Source organism: Hemitrygon akajei, chromosome 7 (genome assembly GCF_048418815.1).
Source record: "Hemitrygon akajei chromosome 7, sHemAka1.3, whole genome shotgun sequence".
Classification (NCBI taxonomy): Eukaryota; Metazoa; Chordata; class Chondrichthyes; order Myliobatiformes; family Dasyatidae; genus Hemitrygon; species Hemitrygon akajei.
This window is the reverse complement of record NC_133130.1, coordinates 124,632,940-124,650,555: the sequence shown is the minus strand read 5'-3', so window position 1 is coordinate 124,650,555 and position 17,616 is coordinate 124,632,940. Positions and strand designations below refer to the sequence as shown.

The 17,616-nt window shown below is 44.4% G+C and overlaps 1 protein-coding gene across 2 annotated transcripts in view; it reads left to right on the top strand.

Moving 5' to 3' along the window:
* Positions 1 to 1,156: 1,156 nt before the first annotated feature.
* Positions 1,157 to 17,616, top strand: part of txnrd2.2 (thioredoxin reductase 2, tandem duplicate 2) — a 180,647-nt gene continuing 164,187 nt past the window's right edge. Inside the window, exons 1-3 of one of the 2 annotated variants that reach the window (XM_073051874.1) lie at positions 1,157 to 1,272; positions 1,790 to 1,855; positions 13,321 to 13,377. In XM_073051874.1, coding sequence (XP_072907975.1) covers positions 1,200 to 1,272; positions 1,790 to 1,855; positions 13,321 to 13,377 — 196 coding nt within the window. In that variant the 5' untranslated portion in view covers positions 1,157 to 1,199. Of the gene's footprint in view, positions 1,273 to 1,789; positions 1,856 to 13,320; positions 13,378 to 17,616 lie in introns of those variants that run through there. The other variant, XM_073051876.1, reaches the window with a different exon arrangement.

The window sequence follows — 17,616 nt, the reverse complement described above, 5'->3', positions numbered from 1 at the left end:
AAAGCAGAATCCATCATTAAGGATGCCATCACCCAGGACATGTCTTGTTCTCGTTGCTATCATCAGGAAGCAGGTACAGAAGCCTGAAGGCACACAGTCAATGGTTCAGGAACAGCTTTTTCCCATCTGCCATCAGATTTCTGAATGGACAATTAACTCATGGATATTACCTCACTATTTTTTGCACAGTTTTTATTATTGTGTATTGCATTACACTGCTGCTGCGTAATAACAGATTTCACGACATCTGCCCATGATATTAAACCTGATTTTGATGGTTGAGGGGTAATAAACATTTCTGAACATGGTGGAGTGGGACCTCAGGCTCCTGTACCTTCTTCCTGTTGGCAGAAGTGAGAAGAGAGCTTGGCTTGGATGGGCCTTGATGATGGATACTGCTTTCCCGTGACAGCGTTTCATGTAGATGTGCTCAGTGGTGGGGAGGGCTTTACCTGTGATGGACTGGGCCGATTCACTGATTTTTATAGGACTTTCCATTCAAGGGCATTGGTATTTCCATACCAAGCTTTGATGGAGCCAGTCAATATATTCTCCACCACACATCTGTAGAAGTTTGTCAAAGTTTCAGATGTCATGCCAAATCTGCACAAACTTCTAAGCGAAGCTTTGCCATGCTTTCTTTAAGATAGCATTTAGGTTTGATCCCAGGACAGATCTCAATGAGGACTGGTTTATGGATACCCCCAATTTATCCAATGACGGCTGGTTCATGAACGCCTCCAATTTCTCTAATGAGGACTGGTTCTTGGTCACCCCAAGTTCTCTAATGAGGACTGGCTCATGGGCACCTAACTTCTTCCTCCTGTAGGTAACCCTCTGCAGGTAAGTTTTTCCTCCATGTGTTCGTGTGACAACCAGCTGAGCTCCGATCCTGCTCTGGTGGCTCGGTTCATAGCCGTCTGCACAGGCGCTGCTCGCCAGGCCGAACATCTCCTCCAACTCCATGGCCCAGCCGCACGCCATTAGCGAGGCCCCCTCCGCCACAGCGGGACCAGTCACTGCCTCACTCAGCGCAATCCTTACTCTTTGCTCTCAATGACAAAATAATTTAAAAATCAATAAATTCGGAAGAGAGGTTAAACTATATATTTTTTAGAAAAACTGGTGAGAGTTTGTGGGAGGGTTCAAGAGCGGCAGCGCGGCGGACGACCTGACGCGGGGTCCTGTGGCGCGACAAGATGGCGGCGCTGCGGCTGTGGAGCCGGCGGAGGGCAGTGGTGCCAGTATCTGGAGTCCGGGGGTTAGCAGCAGGTTAGAGGGACCGAGGGTCATAGTTCCGGTTGTTTTTAGCAGTAGGTAGAGGAGCTGAGGACCGGATTCCTGGGGGTTTAAACAGCTGATGAGAGGGGCCGCGGTTTTGGTTTCTCCCAGTCCTCTCAGGGTTGTATGATGCTGGGGGAAGTGTGTCCTGTTGTAGTTACACTTTAAAAGTGCGTATTTTCATTGCATAGCATACTTTAAAATTAAAAATAAGCTTCGGTCCCAGATACGGCTTTTGATTTTGTTCTGTAATTAACATGTGTTTTAACTTTGTCTTTTTATTATCCATTTCAGCCAAAAAGAATTTAGCAAAATTATCCCGTTTTGCCTTGTCCTCTTTAGGGACATTCTCGACATCTTCACCGCCATTTGCAGTGTTAGGGAGGGTCCAGTTTTCAGGGATTGGATATGGTCTTGGCTGATGCTGGGGTTAAAGAATCCACAATGCTGCTCTGTGTTCCAGCTTGTTCATTTGATCTTTCCTGATGTTGGTGGTTTATATTTACAGGGAAATATGACTATGATCTGTTGGTGATTGGAGGAGGTTCTGGTGGCCTTGCATGTTCTAAAGAAGGTATAACAAGTTTCAATCAGAATGCTTCTAATCGTTCATTTTGAGCATTTAATTTATTTTTATTTATTTAGTGATACAATGTGGATTGGGCTCTAAAAGCCCCTTGAACCGTGCCGCCCAGCAACCCCCAATTTAACTTTTCTTTATCATGGGACTACTTACAATGACCAATTAACCTACCAATCGGTAGGTCTTGGGACTGTGGGAGGAAACTGGAGCACCTGAAGAAAACCCACGCGGTCTCGGAAAATGTACAAACTCCTTACAGACAGCGGTGGGAATTGAACCTGGGTTGCCCATGCAGTAAGGGATTGTGCTAACCACGCCATATTCATCAAGCTAGGAGCCAAACTTGGTTTAGTGCAGAATGTAGAACGGGGTACAATATATTTACTTAAAAATGAGATAGCAAACCTGTGAAGTTGCAGAGCAGAGTATGTCTATGCTGAACTGTAGAAAGTGCACGGTAAACCTATGAACAACAGAATGCGCTGGTTTGATGTCCAATGAAGGTAAACAAATTAGAGAGGTTCTGCAGATGCTGAAAATCCAGAGCAAGATGCAAAATGCTGGAGGAGCTCAGCAGATCAGGCAGCAATTATGAAGGAGAATAAATTGATGATTCAGGCCAAGACTTCTACAGACTTTCCTGCTTCTCCTTTCCTTTCCAGTCCTGATTAAGTGTCTTGGTCCGAAATGTTAAATGTATAGAAAGAAAGATGCACCCTGATTGTATTTTGTGTGTATGTGGCTCTCACTCTCTCTCACTCACCACCCCCCTCTATACCCCTACTATACAAACTTTGCTTAAACATTGAAATTGAGCTTGCATGCACCACTTGTGCTGGCAGCTCATTCCACTCTCACCACCTTCTGAGAGAAGAAGTTTCCTCCCATGTTCCCCTTAAACTTCTTACCTTTCACCCTTAACCCATGACCTCTGGTTATAGTCCTACTCAACCTCAGTGGAAAAAGCCTGCTTGCAGTTACCCTATTGATAACCCCTTTAATTTTGTATACCTCTATCAAATCTCCTCTCAATCTTATACATTTTAAGGAATAATATACACACAATACTGCAGAAAAGTCTTAGGCACCCTAGCTATATACAGTATGTGCGTAAGACTTCTGCAGAGTCTGTATATGTATTTATGTATATGTGTGTAAATATATGCATGTATGTGTATATAAAGTATGTATATTTGTGTGCATATATAGGAATATAATGTAGTGTACTTTTGAAATTAACAAAGAAATATTTTCTGAGCCCTCGTATTAAAGTATTGCAGTCCTATAACAACTGGTCATGAATAGCAGTGGAAAATCAGATTATGTGCCCATCCTCAACAAGTCAAATTCTGCATATGAATGATAAGACAAGGGAGAAGCGTTTGCAGTCATTTTAAGCCCAAAGTCTGAGTGATTGCAGAGTCTACTTGAACCAGTTGAATTCCATGAATGTGTTAGCAAGAAGAGACAGAACACAAGATCCAGCTGAAGCACCATTTTGGCATAATTACTAAAAACCCATACTCCAGAATGAGCTGTATGATACAAAACCTACAGCACAATACAGGCCCTTCGCCTCACAAAGCTGTGCCGAACGTGCCCTTAGCTTAGAACTATCTAGGCTTACCCATAGACCTCTATTTTTCTAAGCTCCATGTATCCATCCAGGAGTGTCTTAAAAGACCCTATTGTTTCCTCCTCCACCACTGCTGCCGGCAGTCCATTCCATGCACACACCAATCTCTGCATAAAAAACTTACCCCTGACGTCTCCTCTGTATCTACTTCCAAGCACCTTAAAAATATGGCCTCTTGTGCTAGCCATTTCAGCCCTGGGAAAAAGCCTCTGACTATCCGCATGATCAATGCCTCTCATTATCTTGTACACCTCAGGTCACCTCTAATCCTCCATTGCTCCAAGGAGAAAAGGCCAAATTCACTCAACCTGTACTCAAAAGGCATGCTCCCCAATCCAGGCAACATCCTTGTTTGTCTCCTCTGTACCCTTTCTATGGGTTCCACGTCCTTCCTATGGTGAGGCGACCAGAATTGACACAGTACTCCAAGTGGGGTCTGACCAGGGCCCTATACAGCTGTAACATTAACTCTCGGCTCTTAAACTCAGTCCCACGATTGATGAAGGCCAATGCACCATATGCCTTATTAACCACAGAGTCAACCTGCCTAGCAGCTTTGAGTGTCCTATGGACTTGGATCCCAAGATCCCTCTGATCCTCCACACTGCCAAGAATCTTACCATTAATGCTATATTCTGACATCATATTTGACCTACCAAAATGAACCACCTCACACTTATCTGGGTTGAACTCCATCTGCTACTTCTCAGCCCAGTTTTGCATCCTATCATTGTCCCGCTGTAACCTCTGACAGCCCTCCACACTATTCACGGACCCCCAACCTTTGTGTCATCAGCAAATTTACTAACTCATCCCTCCACTTCCTCATCCAGGTCATTTATAAAAATCACAAAGAGTGGGGGGTCCTAGAACAGATTCCTGAGGCACACCACTGGTCACCGGCCTCCATGTAGAATATGACCTGTCTACAACCACTCTTTGCCTTCTGTGGGCAAGCTAGTTCTGGATCCACAAAGCAATGTCCCCTTGGATCCCATGTCTCCTTACTTTCTCAATAAGCCTTGCATGGGGTACCTTATCAAATGCCTTGTTAAAATCCATATACACCTCATCTACATCAATGTGTTTAGTCACTTCCTCAAAAAATTCAATCAGGCTCGTAAGGCACGACCTGCCTTTGACAAAACCATGCTGACTATGTTCATAAATCCAAATGTTCAAAGATCTTGCCTCTCAGGATCTTCTCCATCAACTTACCAACCACTGAAGTAAGACTCAGTGGTCTATAATTTCCTGGACTATCCCCACTTACTTTCTTGAATAAGGGAACAACATCCGCAACCCTCCAATCCTCTCCTGTCGTCATTGATGATGCAACGATCACTGCCAGAGGCTTAGTAATCTTCTTCCTTGCCTCCTACAGTAGCCTGGGGTACATCTCGTCAGGTCCCGGTGACTTAACCAACTTGATGCTTTCCAAAAGCTCCAGCACATCCTCTTCTTTAATATCTACATGCTGGAGCTTTTCAGTGTGCTGCAAGTCATCCCTACAATCGCCAAGATCCTTTTCTTGTAGTGAATACTGAAGCCAACTATTCATTAAGTACCTTTGCTATCTCCTCCAGTTCCATACACACTTTTCCACTGTTAGACTTGATTGGTCCTATTCTCTCATGTCTTATCCTCTTGCTCTTCACATACTTGTAGAATGCCTTGGTGTTTTCCTTAATCCTGTCCGCCAAGGCTTTCTCATGGCCCCTTCTGGCTCTCCTAATTTCATTCTTAAACTCCTTCCCGCTAGCCTTATTATCTTCTAGATCTCTATCATTACCTAGTTTTTTGAACCTTTTGTAATCTTCTTCTTGACTAGATTTACAACAGCCTTTGTACACCACGGTTCCTGTCTCATCCTTTCCCTGTCTCATTGGAACATATCTATGCAGAACCCCAGGCAAATATCCCCTGAATGTTTGCCACATTTCTTCTGTACTTTTCCCTGAGAACATCTGTTCCTAATTTATGCTTCCAAGTTCCTACCTGATAGCCTCATACTTCCCCTTATTGCAATTAAACGTTTCCCTAACTTGTCTGTTCCTCTGCCTCTCCAAGGAGATAGAACTGTGATCACTATCTCCAAAATGCTCTCCCACTAAGAGACCTGACGGGGTTCATTTCCCAATACCAGATCAAGTACAGCCTCTCCTCTTGTAGACTTATCTACATATTGTGTTAAGAATCCTTCCGGAACACCACCCCATCTAAACCCCTCACTCTCGGGAAATGCCAATCAATATTAGGGAAATTAAAATCTCCCACCACAACAACCCTTATTTCTCCTTTCTAGAATCTGTCTCCCTATCTGCTCGATGTCCCTCTTACTATTGGGTGGTCTATAAAAAACATCCAGTAGAGTTATTGACCCCTTCCTATTCCTAACTTCCACCCACAGAGACTCCGTGGACAATCCCTCCATAACTTCCTCCTTTTCTGCAGCCATGACACTATCTCTGATCAACAGTGCCACGCCCCCATCTGTTTTGCTTCCCTCCCTGTCCTTTCTGAAACATTTAAAGCCTGGCACTTGAAGTAGCCATTCCTGCCCCTGCACCATCCAAGTCTCTGTAATGGCCACAACATCATAGCTCCAAGTGCTGATCCACGTTCTAAGCTCATCTGCTTTATTGATAATACTCCTTGCATTAAAATAGACACATCTCAAACTATCGGTCTGAGTGTGTCCCTTCTCTTTCACCTGCTTATCCTGCCTTTTGCACTGTCTCCAAGCTTTCTCTGTTTGTGAGCCAACCTCCCTTTCCTCTGTTACTTCAGATCGGTTCCCACCCCCCAGCAATTCTAGTTTAAACTCTCCCCAATAGCCTTTGCAACCTCCCTGCCAGCATATTGGTGCCCCTCAGATTCAAGTGCAACCCGTCCTTTTTGTACAGGTCACACCTGCCCCAGGAGAGGTCTGAATGATCCAGAAATCTGAATTCCTGCCCCTTGCTCCAATCTCTCAGCCACACATTTATCCTCCACCTCAATCTATTCCTATACTCACTGTCACGTGGCACAGGCAGTAATCCCGAGATTGCTACCTTTGAGGTCCTGCTTCTCAACTTCCTTCCTAACTTCTTGTAGTCTTCTTTCAGGACCGCCTCCCTTTTCCTACCTATGTTGGTACCAATATTTACCACGTCCTCTGGCTGTTTTCCTTCCCACTTCAAGATAACGTGGACGTGATCAAAAACATCTCGGACCCTGTCTATGAGACATAGGAGCAGAATTTATCCGTTTGGTCCTTTGGGTTTGCTGATTTCTTTTCACTCTCAACCCCAGTCTCCTGCCTTTTCCCCAAAACCTTTGATGCCCTGGATAATCAAGATCCTCTGATTTATAAATATACCCAAAATATACCTCTAAATATACCCAATGACTTGACCTCCACAGCTGTCTATGGCAATGAATTCCACAGATTCACCATCCTCTGGCTTAATGTCGTAGGATTAAATAACCAGAATGGCTTTTTGTGCAGTCAGGATCTCCTAGACAAAAATGAATCTCTGCGTTGTACATTGTGTCGCATGTGCAAGACAAGGGAACACACACTAGACCTCCTAGAGGGGTCAGAAGTGGAAAGTGTGAGCAATTTCAAGTTCCTGGGTGTCAACATCTTTGAGGATCTATCCTGGACCCAACATTTCAACACAGCTACAAAGAAGGCTATATTTCATTTGGAGTTCAAGGAAGTTTGGTTTGTCACCAAAGACTATCGCAAATTTCTACAGATGTACGGCAGAGAGCTGCATCACCATCTGGTATGGGGAGAGGGGATCTGAGCACAGGATCGAAGTTAGCAGCAGAGGATTGTAAACTTAGTCAAATCCATGGTGGCCCATAGTATCCAGGACATCTTCAAGAAGTGATGCCTCAAAAATGGCAGCATTCATCGTTAAGGATCCCCACCACCTAGCTTATGAGGTTCAGGAGCCTGATTCAGGAACAGCTTCTTCCTCTCTGCCATCAGATTTCTGAATGGACATTGAACATCACTACTTTATTATTTCTATTTTGCACTATTTATTTAACTTAACTGTTATATACTCTAATTCACATTTTTCCTATTATTATGTATTGCAGTATACTGCTGCTGCAAAGTTAACAAATTTCACAACAAAGCTGGTGATATTAAACCTGATTCTGATTGTGAAATTTACTTTGTACAAGTGTAATGATGGTTTCCACTGGGCAGTGTGGGAAAAGTATCCGGGTAGATCTTGCCACAAAGGCTGTTACGACCTTATAGGTTTACATCAGTTGTTAACATAGTGACAGAATGAATGCCAAAACTCTCCCCATTTGTGTTCAGCTTTGCTGCTTCTGGGACCACTCAGCTCAATTCCAAAGGAGACGGGCTGCCTTTTCTATTCTTCTTTGGCCCGCAGCTCCCAGTGGAGCATCGGCCATCGATGACCTCTGATCTCCATGTCCTCTATTCTGAGCCAGTTTCTTGAGACATAGGAGCAGAATTAGTCCATTCGGTCCTCTGAGTGTCCCTCATCATCCAATTTCGGCCTTGACGTCGCTCCTCCACGTGTTCTTTACTTACTTACTGCTTGTTAAGCCACTGGCATTTAGGGCAGCAATGAAGGTCTTCCATCTCTGCCTGTACAGAAGGATTCTTCATTGCGGTTTGCATTATAATTGTTTTTTGACCAGTCAGGGTTGTTGGCCTTGAGCTCAACCTCTGAACCTGGAGGCCCGTAAACCACTCTTAGTTTGGCTTCTATCCTTTGACCTTTTTGGCAGGGGTCCCTACCAAGGGCCAAAGCAAAAAGCCCTAACTCCAGCCAACATAGCTCTCCTGTGACATTAAGGCGCACAAGCCTCCAAATCCAATGACAAGGTTGCGGTCCTCCTGGGGGATGTGTTCTTTGACATCCCTTTTCTCTCTTTCCTTGGGGATTCTGTTTAAATGCCTGCCAGGTGATGTTGGTTGGCTTCCTCAAGGCATGGCCAATCCAGCTTCATTTCCATTTGTATATTCCTGGTTGGTGTTTTCCCACAGTGTTGGTTAGATCCTTTGTAAGTCTACCTGATGTTTAGGATCCTTCTCAGGCACTGGTTGATGAAAACCTTTTCTATTTAGGTAGCCTTTAACTTGAGAGTGGCATTAAGAGGAAAAAGTGAAGGTTGTGTGACAAAACTCTCACTTGTTGGAAAAGTTGTCAGCGAAGGAAAACAGTTACGTTGTTGATTTTAATTCTTTTATTGAGATACAGTACAGATACTGCAGATCATGGTTTCTCTTTGGGGGCTTTCTATTGCTTGGTGGGTGGTGGGCGCTGATACTTCTTGCTGAAGTAAGTGGGGGAGGGTTGATGCTTTGCTGCTCCTTATGCATGGGGGGGAGAGGGGGCTTTGGAGTAACGTTTTTCTGTCATTCATTCTTTGGGGGTTTTTCAGTTTTCATGGATGTCTGTGAAGAGTAAGGATTTCAGGTCTGATATTAAATGGAACCATTGAATTGTGAAGACTTTTTATATTATTTATTGAGATACAGTGTCAAATAGGCCCTTCGAGCCACACTGCCCAGCAATCCCCTGATTTAACCCTAGCCTAATCATGGGACAATTTACAATGCCCTATTAATTTACCAACTGGTACGTCTTTGAACAGCCATGTGGTCACAGGGAGAAGGTATAAACAGGCAGTGATGGGAATTGAACCCATGTCACGGGTACTGTAAAGTGTTGAGCTAATCGCTCTGCTACCGTGCCACCTTAATGTTGTTTACATCATCAAAAGTGGTTTATGGTGTTTACAATGCAGTGCAATGACAGGGGTAATTTATAGAGGGGGAGGGGAGGGCTAACTAGAATGGTTGGTCAGATTAACTGGGGGAAGGAAATTTTAAGATGGCATGAAGTTTTTGTGTTAATAGCTCTATAACACTTTCCAGAAGGGATGTTTTGGAAAAGGCAGTTTTCAGGGTGGGTCATGTCCGCAATAATTTTTTCCTGCCCGCTTCTTTGTTCTGGACACAAACGACTACTTCCTGTGGAGTAGTTCCACAAGTAAGCTTGCAGCGTCTCCCTGAAAGGAATAGAGGTGTTGGTTACTAGTGCTGAGTTAGTTATAGTGCAATGGTATTAAAGCACGGGGTGTCAGAGTTCAGAGTTCAATTGCACTGACCTCTGTATATACATCCCCCCCCCAAATGAACCTGTGGGTTTCCTCCCACTGTCCAAAGACATGCCAGTGAGTAGGTTAATTGGTCATTGAAAATTGTCCTGTGATTAGGTTAGGTTTGTCTTGTTGGGGGGGGGGGGCGGTGTTGCTGGGGCGGAGTGGATCAAAGGGACAAAGGGGCCTACTCTTTGCAGCATCACCAAATAAACAAACAAACAAATAAATAATTTCTCTCTCCCTCGTGTTGATTTTGGTTTCTCGGCACGGTAGTGTAGTGGTTAGCACAACACTTTACAGTACCAGTGACCCGGGTTCAATTCCCATCACACGGTAGTGTAGTGGTTAGCACAACACTTTACAGTACCAGTGACCCGGGTTCAATTCCCATCACACGGTAGTGTAGTGGTTAGCACAACGCTTTACAGTACCAGTGACCTGGGTTCAATTCCCATCGTACGGTAGTGTAGTGGTTAGCACAACGCTTTACAGTACCAGTGACCCGGGTTCAATTCCCATCACACGGTAGTGTAGTGGTTAGCACAACGCTTTACAGTACCAGTGACCCGGGTTCAATTCCCATCGCACGGTAGTGTAGTGGTTAGCACAACGCTTTACAGTACCAGTGACCCGGGTTCAATTCCCATCGCACGGTAGTGTAGTGGTTAGCACAACGATTTACAGTACCAGTGACCCGGGTTCAATTCCCATCGCACGGTAGTGTAGTGGTTAGCACAACGCTTTACAGTACCAGTGACCCGGGTTCAATTCCCATCGCACGGTAGTGTAGTGGTTAGCACAACGATTTACAGTACCAGTGACCTGGGTTCAATTCCATCGCAGTGGTTAGCACAACACTTTACAGTACCAGTGACCCGGGTTCAATTCCCATCACACGGTAGTGTAGTGGTTAGCACAACACTTTACAGTACCAGTGACCCGGGTTCAATTCCCATCACACGGTAGTGTAGTGGTTAGCACAACGCTTTACAGTATCAGTGACCCGGGTTCAATTCCCATCGCACGGTAGTGTAGTGTTTAGCACAACGCTTTACAGTACCAGTGACCCGGGTTCAATTCCTGCCGCTGACTGTAAGGAGTTTGTACATTCTCTCTGTACAATATGTGGGTTTCCTCCAGCAGTCCAAAGATGTACCAGTTGGTAGGTATAACTGGTTGTCAGTGTTAATTAGGGGGTTGCTGGGCAGTGTGGCGTGTTGGGCTGGAAGGGCCTATTACGTGCTGTATCTCAGTAAACTAATAAATAAGTTGCATCTGTTCTAATTACAACTCAATTGAGTTGCATTAAACATTCTTTGATTAGCGTATATGGTAAAAAAGCAGTGCTAGGAGTAACTGGCTTGTTCTTTCAAGATGTGTTCTGCTTAATGTGTCTTCCAAAGACCAGTATGTTCACATAAAGCTGAAGACATTTTGTCGAGTTGGACGATGCTTGAAGGCCTGATTTGACTTTGTGGTTGTACTGACCACTGAAAGAGCAAACCACTCATGCCTGCTACCAACTCTTTTCTCATGCACGCTACCAACTCTTTTCTCATGCACGTTGTCTGGAGAATCATTATGAAGGAAAACTCAATACCACAGGCAGTAGCCATGATTCGTATGGATGCATTCAAAGGAAATTTCATGTTAAACTTAGCTGGTGTCTAAAATAACACCCTGGTGAAAGGTGAAATATTTAGGGGGAACCTGTGAGGGGATTTCTTCACTCAGAGGGAGGTGAGAGTGTGGAACAAGCTGCCAGTGTAAGTGGTAGTTGTGGGTTCAATTTCAACATTTAAGGTAAATTTGTGTAGGTACATGGATGGGAGAGGTATGGAGGGCTAAGGACCAGGTGCAGGTCAAATTGACAAGGCAGAACAATAGGTCGCCACAGACTAGATGGGTTGAAGGGCCTGCTTCCATAGTGCTCTATGATGAAGACTGAAAATGCTGGAAGAACTCAGCAGGTCAGGAGGCATCCATGGAAAGAATTAGAATCAGTAATATCAGCGGCATAGCTTGTGTAGTTTGTTAACTTGTGGCAACAGTAGAATGCAATTCTCGATAATAGAGAGCAAAGAAAACCTGAATTACTGTAAATCTATATTATATAAAATAGTTAACTAAGTAGGTATTAGTCTCCATATCCACCACCCAGGACATGCCCTCTTCTTATTGTTACCATCAGGGAGGAGGTACAGAAGCCTGAAAGCACACACTCGACAATTCAGGAACAGTTTTTTTCCCCTCTGCTATCCGATTTCTGAATGGGCATTGACCCCATGAATACTACCTCACTATTCTTTTATTTCCTATTTTTTGCACTACTTGGTGGAGCTATATAATGTTACAACCCTCTACAGCTTACTTCAATGCTGCGCAGTAGCACCCCCTTCCACCACAACATACCGGACAGTGATGCAGCCAGTTAGAATGTTCTCCACGGTACAACAGTAGTATTGTGCGAGCATTTTCGGTGACATACAAAATCTCCTCAAATCAGTTCTTTGAAAAAATAGATATTTCAAGCCGAGACCTTTTTCTCAGGTCCTGATGAAGGGTCTCAGCTTGAAACATCACCTTATTCTCTTTCATAGATGCTGCCTGACCTGCTGAGTTCCTCCAGCATTTTGTTTGTGTGTTGCTCCTGATTTCCAACACCTGCAGAACCTCTTGTGTCTCAGGCGTCTGAATTATTTGCTTCCCTAACCACCAGTCACAGTGCTAGATTAAAAGGAGGTGATGGGGAAAGCAGTTTCTTTTTAATACTATTTTTTCTTGCAAGCTGATCACTGACAATCTGGTGCCTTTCATCACAGTACGTCCTGTCCTTGGTCCGTTATCTCAGCAGCACTAAGAACCTGTATTCTTAATGTGGCCACTAGATGGAGAATGTCAGTCGCAAGCTATGAGAGGCTGTAAGGCTGAATAAATACTTTAATCATCTCTTGCATCCTTTCCTACTGGGAAGAAATATTTATTTGACTTCTTTGCATTTGATACTCCCACCACCCAGAACATGCCCTCTTTTCATTGCAACCATCAGAGTGAAGGAACACTCAGCGATTCAGGAGCAGCTTCTCCCCTGCCGTCGGATTTCTGAATGTACACTACCTCAGTATCTTTCCTCTCTTTTTGCACTACTTATTTAATTTTTAAACAAATATGTGTTATTATTATGTATTCCAGTGTACTCCTGCCGCAATACAACAAATTTCACGATGTAAGGCACTGCTTGTAAGAAGTTGTATGTTCTCCCCATGACCGTGTGGGTTTCCTCTGTGTGTTCTGGTTTCCTCCCACAGAGTAAAGATGTACCAGTCAGTAGGTTAATTGGGCTTTTTAAATTGTCCTGTGATTAGGCTCGCTGTAATTTGGGGGATTGCTAAGCGATATGGCTTGAAACGCCAGAAGGACCTATTTTGCGCTGGTTTTCAATAAATTAATAAATAACTAAATATTGAACCTGATTCTGAATTAATTTTATTGAAAATTCTCCAAGTTGTTACTCAAAGTGGAACAGGTGATCTCTGTTGCTAGCCAAGGGGAACAGCTTTACAATGCCTTTCCCTCTGTTGGTCTCTGAGGTCAGTGTGGAGGCTGGTTGAGTGTACTGGTGTTTTTAAATAAACCAATAATCTAACAGTTGTTTGTGATCTTTTCCTCACAGCAGCCCAGTATGGCAAGAAAGTTGCAGTATTAGATTACGTGGAACCTTCACCTAAAGGTAAGGAGATTTTTCCTGCAGCCAGCTGAACTTAATGCTTGAATTACATCAGGGTGGCACAGTAGTGTAGTGTTAGCACAGTACTTCACAGTACCAGTGAACTGGGTTCAAATCCGCCACTGACCGTAAGGAGCTTGTTGGTTCTCCCTGTGACTGGGTGGGCTTCCTCCGGGTGCTCCGTCCGGTTTCTTCCCACAGTCCATGACCTACTGGTTGGAAGGATAATTGGTCATTGTAAATTGTCCTGTGGTTAGGCTAGGATTAAATTGGGGGGGGGGGGGGAATGGCATGCTGTATCTCAATAAATAAGTTAAAAAAAATAGATTTGATTGGAATAATACAAGTACATACACTGTACCACAAGAATAAATGCCTTCTAAAGCCTTCCCCGTTTCCTAATGGGTACAGGAAGAAGTACTGTACCATTATTTTGCACTTTGGATGGCGGGGTGGAGATTCGTCTCTACCAAAGGAGGTGTAAGGAGCTCCTTCCCTTCACTAGCCTGCAAATCACCCTTGGGCAGGGTATAGCACGTGTTTAGCTCCCCTCTCCCCCAACAATCAGGGTCACGTGAAGCCGTGGGTGGAGGTGGTGGATGATCGTGTGAGCAGCTGGAGCATATCACACGTCCTGGTTATGTGACCACTGACGCCACACAGACAATCTCTGAAGAGTATTGATAATGGCTGGGGTCACCCGTCTTGTAAAGACACTGCCCAGAAGAAGGCAATGGCAAACTACTTCTTTAGAAAAATGTACCAAGAACAATCCCGCTCATGGGAAGACCATGATGATCACTCTCGTCATACGACATGTACGTAATGCAGATGATACTTCAGTCAACCATGGTTCGTAGCTGAATTATGAAATATGCCTTGTATATTGTGGCAGGACTTGCCTCTGGGGTGGCTGTATTACTTGTATCCTGCCCACCTCTTTTCTTTCTTTCATTCCTTTTCTTCCCTTTTTCTGTCTCTTCTGTCATCCTCCAGAGACAGGTCATAACTGGGATCAGCTCCATGAATCCCGGTCTACAGTTGTTAGTGGCCTTTTTCGCTTCACCATTCCTCAGCTGTCTGTATAAGGGTTAAAATGAGTTAAGATTCTGTAGATTCACATCAGTTAATGCTGAGAGATTGAAATAAAAGTCAGTATCAGGTTTAATATGACTGACATATGTTGTGAAATTTGTTAAATTTGTGGCAGCGGTACAATGGAATACATGATACTATAGAAAAGAATGAATAATAAGAATGTAAAAAGAGAACATCTGCAGATACTGGAAATCCAAGCAATACACACAAAATGCCGGAGGCACCCAGCAGGCCAGGCATCGATGGGAAAGTGTACAGTTGATGTTTTGTCAGGACTGGAGAAAAGAAGTCGGAGGAAGAAGGTGGGAGAGGAGAGGAAGAAGTGCAAGGTGGCAGGTGATTGGTGAAACCAGGAGAGGGGGAGGGGTGAGGTAAAGAGCTGGGAAGTTGATTGGTGAAAGAGAGAAAAGGCTGGAGATGGGGATAATCTGATAGGAGAGGACAGCAGGCCATGGAAGAGAGGGAAGGGGGAGGAGCACCAGGGGGAGGTGATGGGCTGATAAGGTGAGAGAGGGAAATGGGAATGGGGAATGTGGGGAGGGAGGGGGGCATTACCAGAAGTTCAAGAAATAGAGGTTCATGCCATCAGGTTGGAGGCTACCCAGACAGAACATAAGGTGTTGCTCCTTCAACCTGATTGTGGCCTCATCGCGGCAGTAGAGGCGGCCACGGACTGATATGTTGGAATAGGAATTGGGAAGTAAAATTAAAATCGGTGGTCACTGGGAGATGGACCATAAGTGCTTGACAAAGCAGTCTCCCAATCTACGTGGGGTCTCACCAATATACAGGAGGCCACGCGCCAGTCCTCATAGAGGAGTACATAATTCAATTTCAATAAGTATGTATATTAAATAGTTAAAAATAGTGCAGAAGCAGAAAAAAAAGTGAGGTATTATCATGGGTTCTATGTTTATTCAGAAAACAGATGACAGAGGGGAAGAAACTGTTTCCTGAATCGTTGAATGTGTGCCTTCAGGCTCCTGTACCTCCGCTTGATGGTAGCAATGAGAAGGTGGCATGTTCTGTGTGATGGGGGTCTTTTATGATGGATGCCGCCTTTTTGAGGCATCGCTCCTTGAAGATTTCTTGGATACCAGGAAGGCTAGTATCCATGATGGAGATGACTAATTTTACAACTTTCTGTAGCTTTTTACGATCCTGTGCAGTAGCCTCCCCATACCAGACAGTGATGTAATGATGCAAAACAAGATTGTGTGAATTGCAGACAAACCTCTGTATCAAGCTGAAGCCTTCCTGATTCTCTGGAAAAAAAACATGCGTGATATGATACACTTTGGAAGATCAAACCTGAAGGCAGGGTACAAGGTTAATGGCAGGATTCTTAACAATGTGGAGGTACAGCTGGATTTTGAGGTCTGAAACCATAAATCCCTCATAGTTGCTGTGCGAGTTGACAGGGTGGTTAAAAAGGTGTACGGTGTGTTGGCCTTCATTAATTGGGGGGGGGGGGATTCAGTTCAAAAGCTGCAAGGTAATGTTGCAGCTCTATAATCCTTTGCCTAGACCTCCCATGGAGTATTGTGTTTGGTTCTGGTCACCCCTGGAAGCTTTGGAGAGGGTGCAGAAGAGATTTACCAGATTAGATGAGGAAAGGTTGAGTGAGTAAAAGAGGATGAGAGGTATATGAGGCATAGAGTGGACAGCATTTTTCCCAGGGCAGTAATGGCTGAAATGAGAGGGCATCATTTTAAGGTGATTGGAGGAAAATCTAGTGGGAAGTCAGTGTTTTCTTTTACATAGAGTGGTAGCAGCATGGAACCCATTGCCAGGGGTGGTGGTGGAGGAGACGGAACTTTGGGCACATGGATGAAAGGAAAATGGAAGGTTATATGGGAGGGAAAGGTCGGCACAGTGTCGTGGACTGTACTGTTCTATGTTCTAATATTGCTCTTGGATGAACTATATTGAATCAAAGGAGGCTGTGTCTTAGACCTTGCAACAGGCCTCAGCTTTGTTCTTGATGTACACTCCAACTCCCTTTTGGTTCAATGGTTCAATCTTTCAGTTTAATATCAGAGAATGTGTACAGTGTGCAACCTGAAATTCCTACTCTTCGCAGACATCCATGAAACAGAAGAAAAACCCCAAAGGATGAATGACAGAAAAATATACGAACCCCATCCCCCCCACCACCCGCATTGCAAGCCCTCAAAGAGATCATGAACTGGAGTCCATAAGGCCGTTCATCTCAACTGTTCAACATCCCACAGGATTTCTCTCTCACTTACGAGGACAAGAGGGAGACCAGCAGCTTGCTGTTTCGATGTTGCAGTCTGCAGCTTTTATTTTGTTCCCCGACTGGAGAAACAGCAGACTCTCTCTCACCATCGAGAGAGAGAGAGAGAGCATGATCACTCACGTAGTGCAGAGGCCTCTGACAGCTGCACCTGCTGTCTTGATGTTCCAATCTCCTGTGACGCTTCAGTCGGTGCAATGGCGAGAAATTGGGTAGTGTTCAGGGCTGCAGTTCAAGGCACACATATTGCAGGCCGCTCCTGGAGGTTTGCATTTCCTGCCTGGTGCTGAGCTTGTAGAGGATGGACTTCAAACTTATGTAGGATATACAATATTAGACTTGGGGATTTAATAAATTTTGAGTTCCTTTACTTGAGTTGAGAGATTACACCAACCACAACCTTTGATCCCCCCCCTCTACCCCATCTGACACTTGTACAGCTGGCAATAGTTCAGTCCCCATGTGACTTCAAGTTGGTTCACAGGTACCTCTGAATAATTTCACTACTCAGTATCTGGCCATGTATAAAATATTCTGCTGTTCTGTTTTGTGCGTGGAAACTGCACTGTGGCGGACAGGAAGGATTTACAACGGGTAGCCAAAATAGCCCAGTGCATCACCAGTATCAGCTTACCCGGCATCGAAGTTCAAAGTACATTTATTATCAAAATCCAAATGCGTTATACAACCTTGAGATTTGTTTCCTTACAGGTAGCCACAAAACAAACCCCAAGGAACCCATAAAAAAGAAGACTGTCTAACACCCAAAGTGCAGAGAGAAAAAAATCGTGCAAACAATAAAAGTAAGCAAATAGCAAGGACATATATACAGAAAGGTGTCCGAACAGGGCCAATAACATCATGAAGGATTCCACCTACCGTGC